The following is a 16,116-nucleotide window of genomic DNA, read 5'->3' as shown; positions in this document are numbered from 1 at the left end:
GACTCATTAGGTTCTGTAAGCGCTTAACGATGCTGACGCTGCCCTGGGACTTCCTGGGTGCGGGGGCTGAGATGTGGCCACGCTTCAGATTTTGGGAGGTCGTGGCACGGAATATGAAACCGGAGGGGAAGTGGTGGCCGGCAGCCACGCCGGCCCCGGCGCATGGTGGCCGGGACCCCCTGTCACCGCTCCAGGTCCCCAGCCACCCAGCCGTCCTGTGGAGGGGCTGTGTGCAGGTGACGAGGGTGGCACTGAGCTGTGCCGCTGTGACCACCGCGGCCCGCTCCGGTGGCACACGCCCTGGGCGAGGCTGTTTTGCTGTGGATACACACGTGCGTGCGTGTGCATGCAGCCTGTGCTCCCGCGGAGCTGGGGCTGCGCTGCTGGCACGAGGCCGACATCAAACCTGTGCCCATCCCCTTGGCACGCAGCGGAACGTGGCGGTGTCAGTGATGAGACAGACACCTGGCTCTGTTTAACATGCGTTTATCCAGTTAGGAATCTGCTGTGCCTTTTCAGACTTAGCTCTCTTGTGAGCGTGCCGGTGGTGGCTCAGACGGGTTATAGGCGACAGGAAAGCCGGTACGTCCCTGGGTCCAAAGCGCTGCCCAGGGAGACTGGATTTTATCCTGCATGTGAGCAGGTTTCCTTGTCCATCTGCAGCAATGGGTGCCCAGGAAGAGATGCAGAGCAGGCGCCGAGGCATTATTTCAGCAACTGGGAAGGCTCTGTGCACCCTGAGCTTGTGATGTGGCTGCAGCAGGGCTGTGCCAGGCAGGAGGAGGGCTCCTGACAGCACTGGGATGCACAGGCTGCCTCAGGGCGGGGGGTGGCAGGCCAGCCCCCCTGGCACATCACAAAACCTCCCTTCCCGCACTTGTAGGTTATCTACAAGTAAGCAAAAATGACGGCGAGGACAGCCATGGCCCCGACCAGCTTGAAGAGGAGGGGCACGGCAGGGGTCATTGCTTGCTCCTCCACATGCCGCGTCTGCAGGGGCTTGATGATGCGCTGCCGCTGGGTGAGGATGGCCTCCCTGGCCCCTGACCACTCGCCCGGGCCCTGCAGGCGGTACTGGTATGGCGTGCAGGGCCCAAAGGCCACCTCCAGCGCCAACTTGGGGTCGGTGAGGAAGAGGGTGAGCAGGTTGGGCTTGACCCCAACCTGGCAGGCGAGCTCATCCATGTAGGGGATGTAATCCACTTGGATGGTGTGCCGCTGGCTCTTCACGTACCTGTGGGCCGGGAGGGCAAACAGCTGCTGGCAGCAGAGCTGGCAGATGCCCTGCATGCCAGCAAGGCGGTACTGGATGGATAGCCATCGGGAAGGATCAGCAGGGTCGGGGTAGTGGGGCCGAGCTCATCCTTGCCATCTGTTGGCACGGCCAGACGTGCCAGGTTGCAGCCAGAGGACAGGATGAGTGTCCATGAGCAGCTGTACCCAAGCTGGCCCCCTCCCTTTTCCCAGGGGCATCTTACCGCTTTGCCATCGCTTCTTTCTTCTTCTCGATGTCAGCCTCCATGTCGTGCCGTGGGGGCAGCTTGTTCAGCCCTAGGGAGGATGAGGCACAGCATGGGGGTGCTGTACCCCACTGGCAACAGTGGCTGCTGCGGTGCTGCCCTTGCCTGGGTGTGGTGCCCCTGCTGGCACCACCGTGGTGGGCAGTCTGGCACCTGAGTCATGTCCACGCTCCTTGGGATGGGAAGCAGCAGCCTGTGGGGCTCAGGGTACAGGTGCCCCCGTTCTGCTCAAGCAAAAGCCTGGCTCACCATGATGGCTGCGAGGTGGCCATGCCATCACCTGCGGCCAGGATGGCACAGCTGGCTGCTGCCTCCCAGACATGACTGGGCACCGTTTGCCCTGGCCCCAGGGGTGCAGGCTTGGGCTGCAGCCACAGAGGAGGTTTGCCTTGCTTACCCTTGAAGACGCGGGTGGCCCAGCGACACTGGAGCTCGGAGATGGGCATGATGGCACCCAGGGGCTGGATGAGGCCGATGAAAGCCAGTGTCGGCTTTTCCAGGTCGGCAGGGAACATGAATTTGTAGAGGGGGATCTGGTTCTCCACCACCTTCACGCAGCCCTCAAGGAAGGGGAAGGAGAAGCTGTATCCTGTGGCGAAGACCACGGCATCAATGTCTTCCTTGGTGCCATCCTCAAAGACTGCAGATGTCTCTGTGAACTCCTGGATGTTTGGTTTCACCAGCACCCTGCCCGAAATGATGCGGTTGGGCAGGTCATCGTTGATGGTCGGGTGCTGGTCAAGGATCCTGGAAGGTACAAGGAGCCATCAGGGTGCTGGGGTGGGGTGTCTCTGCTCCGTGTCCTGCTCTAGCCACTGCTCCCTGCTCTGGTGATGCTCGTCCCCAGGGATGCTCATCACCCGGCTGGTAGCCCAGGGACGCTCTGCAGCTGTCACTGCACTGGTGCCACCAAGGGTCCCTGGAAGGGGCAGTGGTGGGTCCCTTGAACATTGCCTGGGCACAACACAGCTATTAACTGGGTTTCCAGGGCTGGTGCCTTGGTCCCAGGCTGGGCACAGGGAGCATGGAAATGGCTGAGTGGGGCTGGACATGGTGGGAGGTGGAGGATCCCTCCTGGGAAGGGGGAGTGTTTGCTGGCACCTGTGCTTTGGCTTCAGGCCGTAGAGCGAGTGGTCAAATCTGGCGTTCATCTTTTTCTCCATGAAGTTGCTCACCATGGATGGGCTCAGCAGATTATTCAAGAACGTATTCATGCGGGTGGTTAAGATGATGTCGACGGGATAGCCCTGATCTGCAACGCGGTTGAAGATCCACGCGCCCCGACGGGTGCTGAGAAAGACCTGTCAAGGAAGTAAGCATCGCCTCCTGAAGGCTGTGAGGGTCCTGGGGGGTGCCCTAGGAGGTACATGTCCTTGCCCCGGAATCGCTTCTCTTTGTGCTGCCCAAGCCCTGGGCGAAGGCCCAGAGGTCAGAGAGAGGTGGCGGTGGGCACTTAGCAGGGAGAAGTAGAGAAGAGCCACAGGGGCAGCCCCAGCCCCAGGCTCAGGGATGGAAATTGGGGTATCAATACTGAGTCAAGTCTCGACTGCCACCACTGCCCAGCGGCTGGGAATGGTGAGTGCTGGCACTGCCAAACATAGTGAGTGCTGGGATAGAACAGTGGCTGTGCCAGCACCTGGGTCCTGGTGTCCTCAGGGAGCCAGCAGTATCCCACAGGGGGCTGCCGTCCCCACTGGGACCTCACTCCTGCTGCTCACCTGCTTGGCTGCTTGGCTGATCTCCACGGCCAGGTCCGACCCTGAATTCCCGATCCCGATGACAACGACCCTCTTGTCTGTGAAATCTTTAGCGTCCTTGTAGTCTCGGCTGTGGAGGTAGCAGCCCTTGAACTTCTCGATTCCTGTGGGCAGGGAGGAGGAATGCTTGGCTTCCTGGTGCTGGGCTGGAGGGTCACCTCCCCAACAATTGAAGTAGGGACACTCCTTGGCCCCACCAGGCCCTCCCTGGGGAGCATGTGAGCACTCCTGGAGTTGAAGCAAGGCAGGGAAATGCTGGGGCCAGGGGGAAGAGCAGCAGGGAGAATAGGGACCGATACGGCTGAGCTTTCTGGGGTCTTTCCTGATGCCGGGGCATGGAGCGTAGGGCAGTACCTGGGAAGGTGCTCAGCGGGAGATGCGCATCAGTATGGTGCCCAGTGCACACCAGCACGGCGTCGAAGACGGCCGCCTCCTGCTTCCCCTTGCTCTCGGTCACCACCTCCCACCGGCCCGTGGTGGCGAAGTCGGGGCACTTGGCCACGCGGCACACGCTGGTCTGGGTGCGGGGTGAGCAGGTGTCAGGCACCCTGTGCCCCCCAGCCGCACCGCTGCCGCCCCCTGAGCCCCACGGTGCTCACCTTGAAGCGGATGTGGCGGAGCAGGTCGAAGTGCTGGGCGTACATGCGGAAGTACTCCATGATCTTGGAGTTGTGCATGTAGTTGGGGAAGTTGTCAGGGATGGGGAAGTCGCTGAAGCACATCATCTCCTTGGAGGTGTTGATGATGACGGAGCGGTAGATGCTGGCACGGCCCTCCTCGGGGTGCTCCTGCGGGAGTGGGGCACAGCTTGGCGCTGACCGGGGACAGTGATGGGGAGGGATGGCTGGGGCTCATGTGGTGGCTCTTTGCGTGGAGCCCCTGCCCTCAGCCTCGCCCCAGGACCCCCCTGTGGCCAGCTGCATTCGACCCCGGCAGCCACCACTGATACCCTGCTGTCACGGCGCTGATCCCCAGCAGGACGTGTGGCCGGCAGGGTTTACCTCAAACCTCCAGAGCCCTCCGATGTCCCCGGTCCTCTCGAAGCAGATGGGCTCCAGCCCCTCTTGCAGGCAGGCTTTGATGGCGCAAAGCCCGCTGCTGCCCCCTCCGATGATGGCCACCCTCTTTGCCATGCTGCTCTCCACTGCCGCGTCTCTGCACAGGGACAGTGCCAGAAAGTGAAGCTGAGGGGCAAGGCGGGCAGCTGTGTGAAATTTTGGCCCTGTGCACCAAAGAGGTCCCAAGCTGAGAGGCAGCCCCCCAAAAGTTTGTCCAGGGCTGTGGGGCAACTGCAATCATCCCCCTGGCAGGGACCTGGCCAGTGCTGGGGTTTTGCACCACTGTGGTGTTGCCTCTGGACACCATGGGTAGAAACACTACTGAGTGCCGGGGAGCCCTGAAATCTCCCTGCCTACGCCAAGTCCTGGCGACAGAAGTGTGCCGGAGTGCCGTGCCCTGCCTGGGGTACCGCCGATGGCTCCCTTCTGGGTGAGCAATGGCCCCTCTGCCCGCCCTGTGCCCTTTCCCTTCCCCGAGGAGATGTCCGTCAAGCTGTCCTGGTGCCCGCTGCGTGCTGGTAGCCCGCGCGGAGGCCCTCGACTGACCTGAGGCTGCAACAGCCGCGGAGCCGCGCGACGGTCCCTGCCGGGTCGCACTAAGCAGTGCGCGGGATGGCGGCCCAGCTCCGTGGTGCGTGGCGGCAGCAAGCGGGGCCTCCCCCATCATCACTCCTCCCACGGGGAGAGGAAGCCAGCGCCCAGCTGGCTCCCGGCCGCCCGGTCGGCTGTTCCGGCTCTCACCGCAGCATTGGACGGCAGAGTGAGGAGCCGTCCAGGCGCCTTGCGGGGAACCCCCCATGTGGGGACACCAAGGGGACACAGGGCTGTAGGAACGGCAGACGCAGCCGGTGCCCGTGGCACGTGTGCCGGGTAAACAAACACTGCCCTGAACTTTTACCTCTGGGATTAGAAGGATCAGCCCAACCCTGTTCATGCTGGTGTCCTGGGGCACATATGGCTCCAGCTGCTCTGGTGGCACCCAGCACCGCATCGCCCACATCCCCTGTGCCCCTGGGCTGGGCACGTTGGCACAGCATCCCCGTAGTCACAGTTCGCTCCTGGCCCATCCGAATCCCAGGGCCAGTGGGACTCCAGTGCGAGGAGCACTGCGTTGCTGGGGTGTCACTGGTGCCAGGGCAGTGGGGTGGGTTGGGAGAAGGCTCTCCCCGGTGGCACGAGGCACAGGCTGGCTGGCTTGGGAGCACAATGCTGGCTCCCGGCGCACTCCCAACCAAACAGCCCCTGGAGGTGCAGGGGAAATTTGCTCTTCCGTGTCATAGAGTGGTTTGGGTTGGAAGGGACCTTAAAGGTCATCTAGTTCCAACCCCCCTGCCATGGGCAGGGACACCTTCCACTACACCAGCTTGCTCAAAGCCTCATCCAGCCTGGCCTTGAACACTTCCAGGGATGGGGCATCCACAGCTTCTCTGGGCAACCTGTGCCAGTGCCTCACCACCCTCAGAGGGAAGAATTTTTTCCTTAGATCTAATCTAAATCTCCCCTCTTTCCATTTAAAGCCATTGCCCCTTGTTCTGTCACTACATGCCCTTGTAAGAAGTCCCTCTCCAGCTTTTCTGTAGGCCCCCTTTAGGTACTGGAAGGCTGTAATAAGATCACCCCGGAGCCTTCTCTTCTCCAGGCTGAACAGCCCCAACTCTCTCACCCTGTCTCCATAGGAGAGGGGCTCCAGCCCTCGGATCATCTTCGTGGCCCTCCTCTGGACCCGCTCCAGTAGCTCCATGTCCTTCTTATGTTGGGAGCCCCAGAGGTAGTATTCCAGGAGGGGTTTCATGAGAATAGAGTAGAAGGGGAGAATCTCCTCCCTCGACCTGCTGGGCACACTTCTTTTGATGCAGCCCAGGTGTCCAGGGAGCTGAGCAAGGCACCTGGCTATGGAGGGGCCACGCTCTGCGGCTGGAATGGTTTTAACCCTCTAAAACTCATAGTATGTTTGCAGTAAATGTAATAAAGCTCTTTCTGTCCCTTGCTGTTGATGAGGGCTGATCTCTGCCCAGGGCAGAGGTGCCAGGCTGCCAACCCACACTCGTGCCAGCCTGTCAAAAAGCATTGAAAACGTCACTTACCGGGCAGGGGATCGGCACAGGGACGGCGAAGAGGCAGCACTGGAAGCGCTGCCCTCTCTGCTCCGCTCTCAGCTGGCTTCTTGCTCTTTTGCAAGCTCTGCAGGGACTGCCCACGGGTGACAGGTACAGGAGACTTCCCCCAGCTCTCGACGCCACCGCTGAGCTATGAAACCTGTGTGCAGGCTGCTTTCAAGTTCGCCCTTCTCCCTTGGCAGCTACAAGAGGCTGCACAGCCCTGGACTTTGCCCCTGCCATGCTCAGGCTTGTGGCCCAGCCAAACAACGCTGTCAGGCACAGGGGACTACTGGAGAGCACCAGGGTCAGGCCATGGTATTTTGGTCAAGACTGGCTTGGTGATGTCTGTGGGAAAGCCACAGTCCTCTGTGCCCAGCGAGCACACAGGACAGACAGCATGGTGGGCAGCGTGCACCGGCATGTCCACTCTGGGCTTTGGTAATGGGCAGAGATGCCGTGGGACAAGCCAAGCAGAAAGCACTTCTGTCCTCCTTCCTATCAGAGGGCTGGCACCCGTGCTTAGAGGAGCAGTGACAAGTGACAAGCACAAGAGGAGACCAAAGATCTCACTGAGCAGAGGTGAGAAGCAGAGCAGAGGTGAGAAGGCAACAGGGCAGCCTGTGACTCAGCAGGGCTGTGCACCAGTGGCTGTGGGGTGATAGCAGATGCCACTGAGCAGCTTGCAGAGGGTTCTTCAGGAGAGCCAGGAACAACTTTTGGCATGCACTCGCATGTGGGAACAAGCCACAGATGCACGGAGCTGCTGCTGTACTCCTCCACGGCCCAGAGAGGAAGACCTCAATGGCTGAAAGAACCACTTGGATGAAAAGCGCCCTGTGTCTGGGAAAAAGCGGAGCTAAGATCTTTTGGCACAGCTCCACAAGCCCTGATCACCCCAAACCTGGATCACATCAGAGTGTGCCCGTGATCCTGCAGGGATCTTTGGGGCAGGAGGGCTGGCTGGGGTGTCTGGATGCTGCCGTGCACGTGCTGGACCAGCCCAGCCAGCTGCCAGGCATGCAGTCCAACCCAGAGGATTTGGGATTTTTGGGTCACTGTACGAGCCCGACTGGAGTGCAAACCCACAGCTGGTAGCTTCACCAGCTCACGGTGCCAGTAAGTTGTCGCTCAGCTCTGAGGGAACCTTGTCATGTCAAGTGCTTTCATTTCAGCACATGTGCAACTGGTGGGTTACAGAGACAGGGTGCTTGCACCAGCAGCCTTCAGACTCCTCCTGCACACTTCACCCAGAGGAACAGCACACTTGCCTGGTTTTAACATTACTTGATCTGTGCTTTCCAGGGCTCTGAGTGCACTGATAGACCTGAATGGCCACAATGAGCCTCACCTGGACCAAATCGCTCCCACCCACATGCTGGGAGCACTATTTAAGCTCAGTCCAGGGGCCTTGTGCTCTGCCTGGCTGTGGTCCCTTTTGATGTGGATTCTGTGCTTTTTCTGGCTCAAACTCAGCCCCCCATCTTGTTACAGAGGCTCCTCATGGTCCCCTCCTGCCAAGGACAAGCAATCCTCTAGGATAAAAGGCTGCCAGGGCAGGAGAGCTGCTGTGGTGGTGCTTGGCAGAGCCAGGGCCCCTTGCAGTGAGAAGTGCAGGTAAGGCTTGGTTCCTGGGGCTGCCTGGCAGCCTGGGTGAGGGTGTTGCTTGCCTGGGCTATGGGAAAGGGGCTTGCTCTGCAGCATGCTGCCAGCAATGCTGGTAATGTGCTGACAAACAGGAATAGCTGTGAACTTGCTGCACCCCCTGGGAGGCTGAAAATCCTGTGGAGGGGAAAAAGAGCTGTGAAGCTCTGCACAAGGGCTTCAGGAGCAGGCTGCTTCCCCTGTTACCTGCTGCCTTGGAGATGGCACAGATGGAGCAAACCCTTGGTCACACTGTTCTTTCCCCATGGCACTGGGAGCCAGATGCCTGTGTCCTTGTTGCTTAAGATCAGGCCTCAGTGCAGTACTTAAATCAAGAGCAATAGGGAAGAGGCACATTGCTTAGGAAGGCAGAGCTCTTTATAAACCTGGGGACGGACCCCAGTGAGTCCGCTCCAGGCAGATGCTATGGAGCAGGCTGTGCAGGACATGCTCATGACAGCAACACAATCAGTGTATTTACAGCACACAGATACATGGGCGATCACAGAGAAATCTCCGCAAACACATACACCATGGGCTAACACAGCAGGTGCCCAGCAAGGGCATGCAGATTCACAGTATCACCAGTGAGCTGCCGGATGAATGTGCTGAGTCCTCCCCGGGCTCTGCAGGGACTGGCTTTTTCATGGGAGAACAGTCAGTGCAGCTGCTTGGCCAACACACACCCTGCCTGACAGCCCATCAGAAGGGCAAGACAGCACCAAACATCTAAGTGTGGGCCCAGGAGCCTGCGGCACCCCTAGTGTTGAAGTCTTGGCTGGATGGATGGGGCCTAGGATGTGAGTTCAGGTCCCAGTATCCCCTCCCTGTGCGTGCTTAGACAACCAGGTGCGTGCCTCCTCCTTTGGGAGAGACGTAGCCATCAATGGCTCCAGAGCGCAAAGAGGGCAGGCGCGTTGAGCGGGGACAGCCAGCAGTACTCCACCACGCTGTACAGCGTGTAGCCCAGCAGCAAACCGAAGAGCACGTCCGTCACGTTGTGCCTGCCCAGCATGACCCTGGAAACGCCAACGATGAGAGCCCAGAGCACCACGAGGACCCGCAGCGGGACGGCGAGCACCAAGTGGTGCAGAACGAAGCGGCAGACCAGGGCGGCTCTGGTGGCGTGGCCCGATGGAAAGGAGTACTTGTCCACCGAGATGGTGACGAACATGTCCATCTTGTTGTGGGTGGGCCGCCGCCGCTTGACGAGCCCCTTCACCACTGCCACCAGCACGAGATCCAGCAGCAGCGCTAAGAGACAGGAACAGTGAGTGAGCCAGGTTTGGGTTTTGGTTGAGGGCTGGTTTTGTTTGTGTTTTGTTTTTTTTTTTTTCCCCCTTCATGGAAAACAAGGCAAGAATCAAAGCCATTAGCTAAGAAAGCAAGCACTTTGCTACCAAAACCTGCTAAGGCAGTATTTCTCATGGCTACACTGCCCTGGTAGAGAGACCATGGCCTTCTCCAGCACAAGCACCTCTCCAATCTCCGCTCTTGCTGCATGCTGCCCTTGCACAATGCCAGACCCTCTGCCTGCCAAAGCGAGCAACCGGACTTGGCCCAGCTCGCACCCAAGGGCTTTTCTTTCTCTGTAAAATCTGATCTCATCATGACTTATGGCTCAAATGGACCTTTAATCTGAAGGCAACAGAAGGGTTAATATTCCCCATATCTCCCTTCCTGAGAGCCTGTGCTGACTCAGCATTGCTTTTCCTACCCTCGATGGTGGCTGGGGGTCAAATTGAGCCAGTGAATGATCAACCCACTTCAACCACTCAGCCACAGGTCAGGGTGAGGGGCCCCGAGCTCGCGTGGTGCCGCCAGGGCTTTGTGGTCTGGCTTCTCCCCGCCGCTGGCAGGGATTAATACCAGAAAGTCAACTGTGCTTTGGTTTAAAAAAGCTGAATAAAGAACGATTTAAACAGTGCAGCTAGAGAGCTAGAGGCCGTTGCAGAAGAATTCAGTGGCAAAGCACATACGGGAAGTGCTCAGCCAGTATTTGGCAAGAGCAGCTTCTCATGTAGGGCAGAGGGTGGGTTCTCCACCCTGTTGGCACAGCCAGGGCTACTTCTTCCAAGGAAGTCTTGTGTGAGGGACTGGTTTCTCCTTCTCCTAAGGCTTGTTTCTGGGCACCAAATCTTGCAGTCACTTCAGTTCATTCCCTTTGGTTAATCATTTAAGAACAAATATTTTTTTTCCATATGTAAACCTAGTTCAGCTTGCTTTTTTTCTTTTTTTTTTTAATATGGTTTGGAAGACTCAACTTGGAAATTAGGGAAAACTCCTTCCCTGCATGGCCACTGCAACCCTGGGACAGGGCCCCAGAGAGGTGGGTGGCTCTGGCCTGCAGTGTTGAAGGCCCTGGTGCTGGGACAGACCTCCTCAGAGCAGAGGTTATGTCGGAGGCCTCCAGGTCACTTCCGGCAGCTCTGCTGTGAGATTGCAATTTAACTGTGCGCTGCTAGATGAAAAAGGTGCACACACCCATACATTTCCCACCAAGTGAGTTTAGATTCAAATGATTAAGTGTGAGATGCCAATTGTTTGAAACTTAATAAAAGTGTAAGAACTAGGGATCTGAAAAGATTGGATGCTGTGGCACTACTACAGTTTCTAAATGAGCAAAAATTAAGAATCTAAATATAGCCAATAGGATGGGGTGATGGTGGTGGAATATTAGAGCACACAAGATTAAAATGCATGCTTTAAACCAAGTTTCCTCACTGGCTGACACAGATCAATCCATACAGCTATTGCCTGTGGGGAGCCCAAGGCCACAGATATCTCTGTGCCAGAGCAGCTTTTCAGGAAACAGGCTGGTGTTTCAACACTAGGAAGCTGCCCCTGGAATGTGCTGTTCTGATAAGATGAAGAACTAAGAGTTCAGCTTCCCTGAAAGTTTTGTGCAACTGCAGGAGCCGTTTAGCTGTCGGGAGCCTCACAGGGTGCGGCTGGAGCTGTCGATGAGCTGTACCCATGCCACCACGCCCTCTGCTTGCAGGGTTACTTGCTGTGCTACCAGGCACCCCAGACGAGCCTGCCCCAGTCACTCAAAATCCGCCAGCTCCTTGAGGCCTGCGGCGGGCTGAGGTTCACTCAGCTCTGCCCCGTCTTTCAGGTCCCATCCTCCCCCCTGGGCTGCAGCCAGCCCCCGCCTGCAGAGCCCTTTCGTGAGCCCCCGGCCTCACCGAAGAGCAGGTTGAGCAGCACCTCCCGGGTGGCTGCGCTGTCGCTCTGGCAGAGCCCGTAGAAGGTGCCGAGCAGCCAGGTGATGCCATGCCCCGAAACCTCGATGACCTTCATGAGGGGCCGCGCGCTGCCCCAGGCCGAGCCCTCTCCAGCACAGACGCCCAGGCGCTTGGAGGCCCAGAGGTCGATGGCGAGCAGGGAGCTGAGGGCGATGCCCAGGAAGGAGGGGTTCAGCTTCATGCAGTCCTCCTCGGGCAGCGGGGCCGCCGCGGAGCTGCCCGTCTCCTTGCGGCGGGACGGGCTGTCCGGGGCGCCGGGGCTGCGCTGGCTCACGAGGGAGAGGAACTCCGGGCGGCTGCTGCTGCCGGCGCGTCGCTCGCGGCTGCTCCGGGGGCTCGGCATGGCGGCAGGAGGCGGCCTGAGAGAGGCGGGGGGCCGCTCACCGGCTACCGGGCCTGCCCTGGCACCGGGACCTGGGCGAGCCGCCCCGGCGCCCGCGTGTCACCCCCCTGCGCGGGCCTGCTTCTCCCCCGCCCCGCTGCCCGCAAGCCCCGGGCCTGCCCCGCACCCTGCCCGGCGCCTCCCGCTCCCGCACCGCTGGGGCCCAGCTCCTCCCTCCTGGCGTGCTCCCGGGACCTCCCCCAAGGGCACCCCGGGTGCTGGGCGCCCGCGCTCCCCCGGTACCAGGCGGCCCCGGCGCGTTCCCGCTTCCTCTTCCGCCGCCGCCCATGACGCAGCTGGTTGCCATGGAGCCGAGACGCCCCGGGGGGGCGCTGAGACGCCCCCTGGCGGCGGGGAGGTCCCGCCGCGCCCCGGGGCGGGGACCCGTGGGCGCGCCCCGCCTCCCCCCCGCGCACGTGCCCGCCCCGACCGGCGTACGGCAGCCGGCGAGGGCCGCAAGAGGCGCGGCGGCGGCAGCGCCTTCGCCCTGCCGGCGCCGGTGCGGGCGCCGGTGCGCGGGCGGCGATGCGCGGCGGCGGCGGCGGGCGGGCGGTGGCGGCGGGGGGACGAGCCGCCCCCCCGGCCCCGCGGCTCGGCGGCGGCGGCGGGTGACGCCGGCTCGGCGGCGGCGGCGGCGATGGGGTGCCTGCAGAGCGTGGCCTGCAAGGCGCGGGTGCGTCGGGAGCAGATCGTGGTGTCGGACGTGTCGGCCACCATCGAGCCGGCGGCCACCGCCATCGAGGAGAGCTCGCCGGTGGTGCTGCGGTACCGCACGCCCTACTTCCGCGCCTCGGCCCGCGTCCTCATGCCGCCCATCGCCCGGCGGCACACCTGGGTGGTGGGCTGGATCCAGGCCTGCAACCACATGGAGTTCTACAACACCTACAGCGACCTCGGCGTGTGAGCACCGGCACCGCCGCGCCGGGCTGGGGAGGGGGGGCGGGGGGACGGGACCCGGCACCGGGCACGGCGCCCTGGCCGCACTGAGGCGGGAGCGGGGACGGGGGCGCGGCGGCCCTGCAGCGGGCACCGGGCTGGGTACGGCGTGGGCACCCCCGCACCGGGTGTTGCACCCCCGCCCCGTGTCTGTACCCACAGCCACGTGTGGGCGTCACTCTCACCCCAGCGCCGGCTTTTGGCACCGTCCCTGTCCCCTTCCTCCGGAGCGGGCAGACCTGACCCTGCAGCCGCCCCTGCCCGGGCAGCGCCTGCTCCTCCTGCCCTGCAGACGGGTGGCATGAAGCTCTTGCTCGTTCGAGGGCTTTGTGGCCGCCGTCCCCCGCTGAGTAGCCTTTCTTCTGGGACCAGGTAGTGAGCACGGGTGGTGCTGGGGGAGTTGGCCTCTCGGCTTGTGTTAAAAGGGGGGAGCATTGCTCTGGTTGGCGCAAATGGCTGCTGGAAACCAACTTTTCCCAAGGCCGAGCATGTGGGTGATTCGGGGGGATGCTGAGGGGCAGAGGCGTTAGCTCTGTCGCTGTGACTTCTGCTGTTGGAAACGGGTGGTGATAGAGGGGGCTGGAGATGGCCGGTGGGCTCCCGCTGCCAGTGCCCAGGGTTGCTGGTGTGCATGGGCACTGGCGGGGTGGTGAGTCCTTGTGCTGCCTGCCCGTGTCCGTGCATCACGGCAGATTCCGTTGCATGTGGCACTCGGGGACGCTGGAGCAAGGGGAGTTCGTCGTTTGTTGGGGGATGGCGGCCGCGTGTCCCCTGCTACTCACAGGCAGCCTCAGAGCCCAGATGCGTTTGAAGCCGGAGCTCAGACTTGACGGGAGGTTTCACCAAGGCTCCGCACTCGTAATTGCTGTGTGGCAACCGTCTGCCTTCCGGTAGCCGCGCGGTGTTGGTAAGGTGGTCCTCAGCCAGGATTTGGGCTGGAATTCGCCCCCTGGCTGTATTGCAGGGGTTTCATCACACCAGCAGTGGACGTAATTGTGGTGTTTAATTATTGTACGGGCCTCTGCGCAGGCCTGTGTGTTTAGAGGCACAAAAATTGCAGACTTTTGTCACAGGGGTGCTGCTGACGGGCTTGGCCAGTGCTGTGGTTGCAGTGCTGCGGGGGGGGAAGGATGTTCTCCTCTGGCGCAGGAGCTGATTAAGGAGAGAGCGGCTCCAAAGAGACTCAGCAATGAGTTTTGGCCCAGTTGGTTTGATTGCAGGTTAATTAAAGTAGCATTCTGCTGGCAGAGCAAAGGCCTCAGCTGGCCATGAGGGACTTGATGAAGGAACCGAAGCCGAAGTTGTTCTTGAAGGAGGTCCATGAGAGCTTGCTGCAGGCAGGGAGAAGGTCCCCAAGCTGCTTGTCTCCCCATCCGTCCCTCCCCATCCCTCGCGCCTTTTCCCTGCTAACGTGGCCTTTCTTTTCCCGTTCACTAGATCAAGCTGGGAGCTGCCCGACCTGCGAGAAGGAAGAGTAAAAGCCATCAGTGATTCGGATGGTGTGAGCTACCCCTGGTACGGAAACACCACAGAAACTGTGACCCTGGTCGGGCCCACTAACAAGATCTCCAGGTTCTCGGTGAGCATGAATGACAATTTCTACCCCAGCGTGACGTGGGCTGTCCCTGTGAGCAACAGTAACGTGCCACTGCTGACTAGGATTAAAAGGGACCAGAGCTTTACCACGTGGCTGGTGGCCATGAACACCACCACCAAGGAAAAGATCATCTTGCAGACTATAAAGTGGAGGATGCGAGTGGACATTGAGGTTGATCCCATGCAGCTGCTGGGGCAGCGGGCGCGGCTGGTGGGAAGGACTCAGCAGGAGCAGCCCCGGATCCTCAGCAGGATGGAGCCCATCCCACCAAACGCACTAGTGAAACCCAACGCCAACGATGCCCAGGTCCTCATGTGGAGACCCAAGCGAGGCCAGCCTATAGTTGTGATACCTCCCAAGTAGAGCGGCGCCAGTGTGCGCGTGAGGACCTGGGTGCTGCCAGCCTGCTGCAAACGAATGGGGTTTCTGAGCCAAAGCAGACCTCTTGGGTTCTCCTGCCTTTGTAGCTGTGGTTGGAAACGCGTCTGCTTCTTTGTCAGAAAGAGAGCCTGTCTGGCTTGGGGGCCTGGAAGAAGGGTTGCTGAGCTGGAGGATTTCCCACGAAGTGGAATCGAATACTTCTAGGGGCTTGCAGCTGGCAAGAGGCTGTATGACCTAAACGACTCGTCTTCCCTTGCAAGGCAATGCAAGGAGCATGAGTATGATCGAACCGTGCCTGTGGCAAATGCTGCTTTCCACCCAACTGGAGGTAGAAGTGGAGACCGTGCCTGCTGGATGTGGAGGTTCCTGCGCTGACCCTTCCCACCGGGGCATGGGTGTCCCTGCAGTGTCTATACCTATGCATTTCAGATTGATAATCGACCCCTTGCCCTGCTTGCTGGGACGGGGTGGGATGGCCTGGGAGCGGAGTGGGAGCCTGGTGCTGGCCATCGCCGCTGCCTGGGAGGGGTTTTCCGCAGCCGAGGGGAAGCGGGATGTTTTGCATGCGTCTGGGTGTGTTTGGAGTAGTTGTGAGTGTAGGAGATGCCATAGCTCTTTTCCGTCTTGGAGTGAGATCTAAGGGCAGGTTAGATGTCCTTTCGTTTTAAGGTGCACTAAGTCTTTGCAGTTCCTCAACCTTTGTCCCCTACAAAACCCACCGGCCTTTCTCTTATGGAAGCCAAACTGATTCTCAGCTGAGCAAGAAATCAAGAGTGGTGCCCATTCACCCAGCCCAGGGTGAGCAGGTGCTGAGCAGGTGACTGTGAGGTACCCAAACCAGCTTGGAGGTACCCTGGGACTCGCACGCTTCCACTGCAGATTGGTTCCTTGCAAGTTGGGTGCTTGCTCATTTTCCACGCGGATGCTGGCTCACGTGGAAACCCTCCTCCTCGGCCACCCGTGGAGCAGGGTGGCTACTGGTGGGGATGGCACGTCTTGCAGTAACTCCCCAGGCTCTGTAGGGATGAGGGTCTCCTCTCTGTGGGTCAGAGGCAGGGATGTGAGCAGAGGCTGCGTGGGGCAGCCCTGGGTTTGCCTGGGAAGGAGGTGGTGAGCGTGTTGCCTGGTCTCTGCCTCCTGCTGCTGCAGGTCCTTGGGGGCTAACAGGGAGTTTTATTTGCCTTTCTCCTCGCCTCTCGCCGCCTGGGTTGCTGGCGTCGTCTGGTCTGCAGGGCAGTGCTGGTGCTGGGGGCTGCGACCTGCAGTTCCTGGCATCTCGCCCTCGGGATGCAGCAGAAGTGAAAGCTGCACCAATGCTGCCCGTGCCCCAGGTGCCCCATCGCTCCCGGGCAGATGGTTACGGCTTTCGCTGCTTTCTCTGCTCCATCCGCTTCCCTGCCACAAGCCCTGTGGCTCCTCCGGCTCGCGCCCCTGCTGTCGTGCCACGGCAGGTTTGTGCTGCTCTGGGCCTGCGGGTAATTCCCGCTGGGAGGCTCC

The 16,116-nt window shown here is 60.5% G+C and overlaps 3 protein-coding genes across 4 annotated transcripts; 1 reads left to right on the top strand and 2 right to left on the bottom strand.

Annotated features, from left to right (window-relative positions):
• Positions 1 to 888: 888 nt before the first annotated feature.
• On the bottom strand, positions 889 to 4,410 carry LOC104382834 (flavin-containing monooxygenase 5-like). The gene is made up of 8 exons (XM_086617116.1): positions 4,279 to 4,410; positions 3,877 to 4,065; positions 3,632 to 3,794; positions 3,239 to 3,381; positions 2,622 to 2,821; positions 1,918 to 2,267; positions 1,479 to 1,551; positions 889 to 1,234 (listed from the first exon to the last, which is right to left on the bottom strand). The coding sequence occupies exons 1-8, from the start codon at positions 4,408 to 4,410 to the stop codon at positions 889 to 891; spliced, it is 1,596 nt and encodes a 531-aa protein (XP_086473242.1).
• Positions 4,411 to 8,523: 4,113 nt separating this feature from the next.
• On the bottom strand, positions 8,524 to 11,666 carry PLPP6 (phospholipid phosphatase 6). Of its 2 annotated transcripts, XM_086617547.1 has the most exons (3): positions 11,264 to 11,666; positions 9,488 to 9,629; positions 8,524 to 9,346 (listed from the first exon to the last, which is right to left on the bottom strand). In XM_086617547.1, exons 1-3 carry the CDS (start codon positions 11,664 to 11,666, stop codon positions 8,959 to 8,961), a joined length of 933 nt encoding a protein of 310 aa, XP_086473673.1. In that variant the 3' UTR covers positions 8,524 to 8,958. The 2 variants fall into 2 exon arrangements, with proteins under 2 accessions (XP_086473673.1, XP_009989175.2); XM_009990873.2 differs by lacking the exon at positions 9,488 to 9,629 and having other exon boundaries at positions 8,524 to 9,329.
• A 676-nt stretch (positions 11,667 to 12,342) lies between these two features.
• Positions 12,343 to 14,601, top strand: FAM78B (family with sequence similarity 78 member B). Its single transcript, XM_086617599.1, has 2 exons — positions 12,343 to 12,605; positions 14,079 to 14,601. Exons 1-2 carry the CDS (start codon positions 12,343 to 12,345, stop codon positions 14,599 to 14,601), a joined length of 786 nt encoding a protein of 261 aa, XP_086473725.1.
• The last annotated feature ends 1,515 nt before the right edge of the window (positions 14,602 to 16,116 follow it).

This window comes from Tauraco erythrolophus, chromosome 10 (genome assembly GCF_009769465.1).
Source record: "Tauraco erythrolophus isolate bTauEry1 chromosome 10, bTauEry1.pri, whole genome shotgun sequence".
Classification (NCBI taxonomy): domain Eukaryota; kingdom Metazoa; phylum Chordata; class Aves; order Musophagiformes; family Musophagidae; genus Tauraco; species Tauraco erythrolophus.
This window is presented reverse-complemented; position numbering and strand designations above follow the sequence as displayed.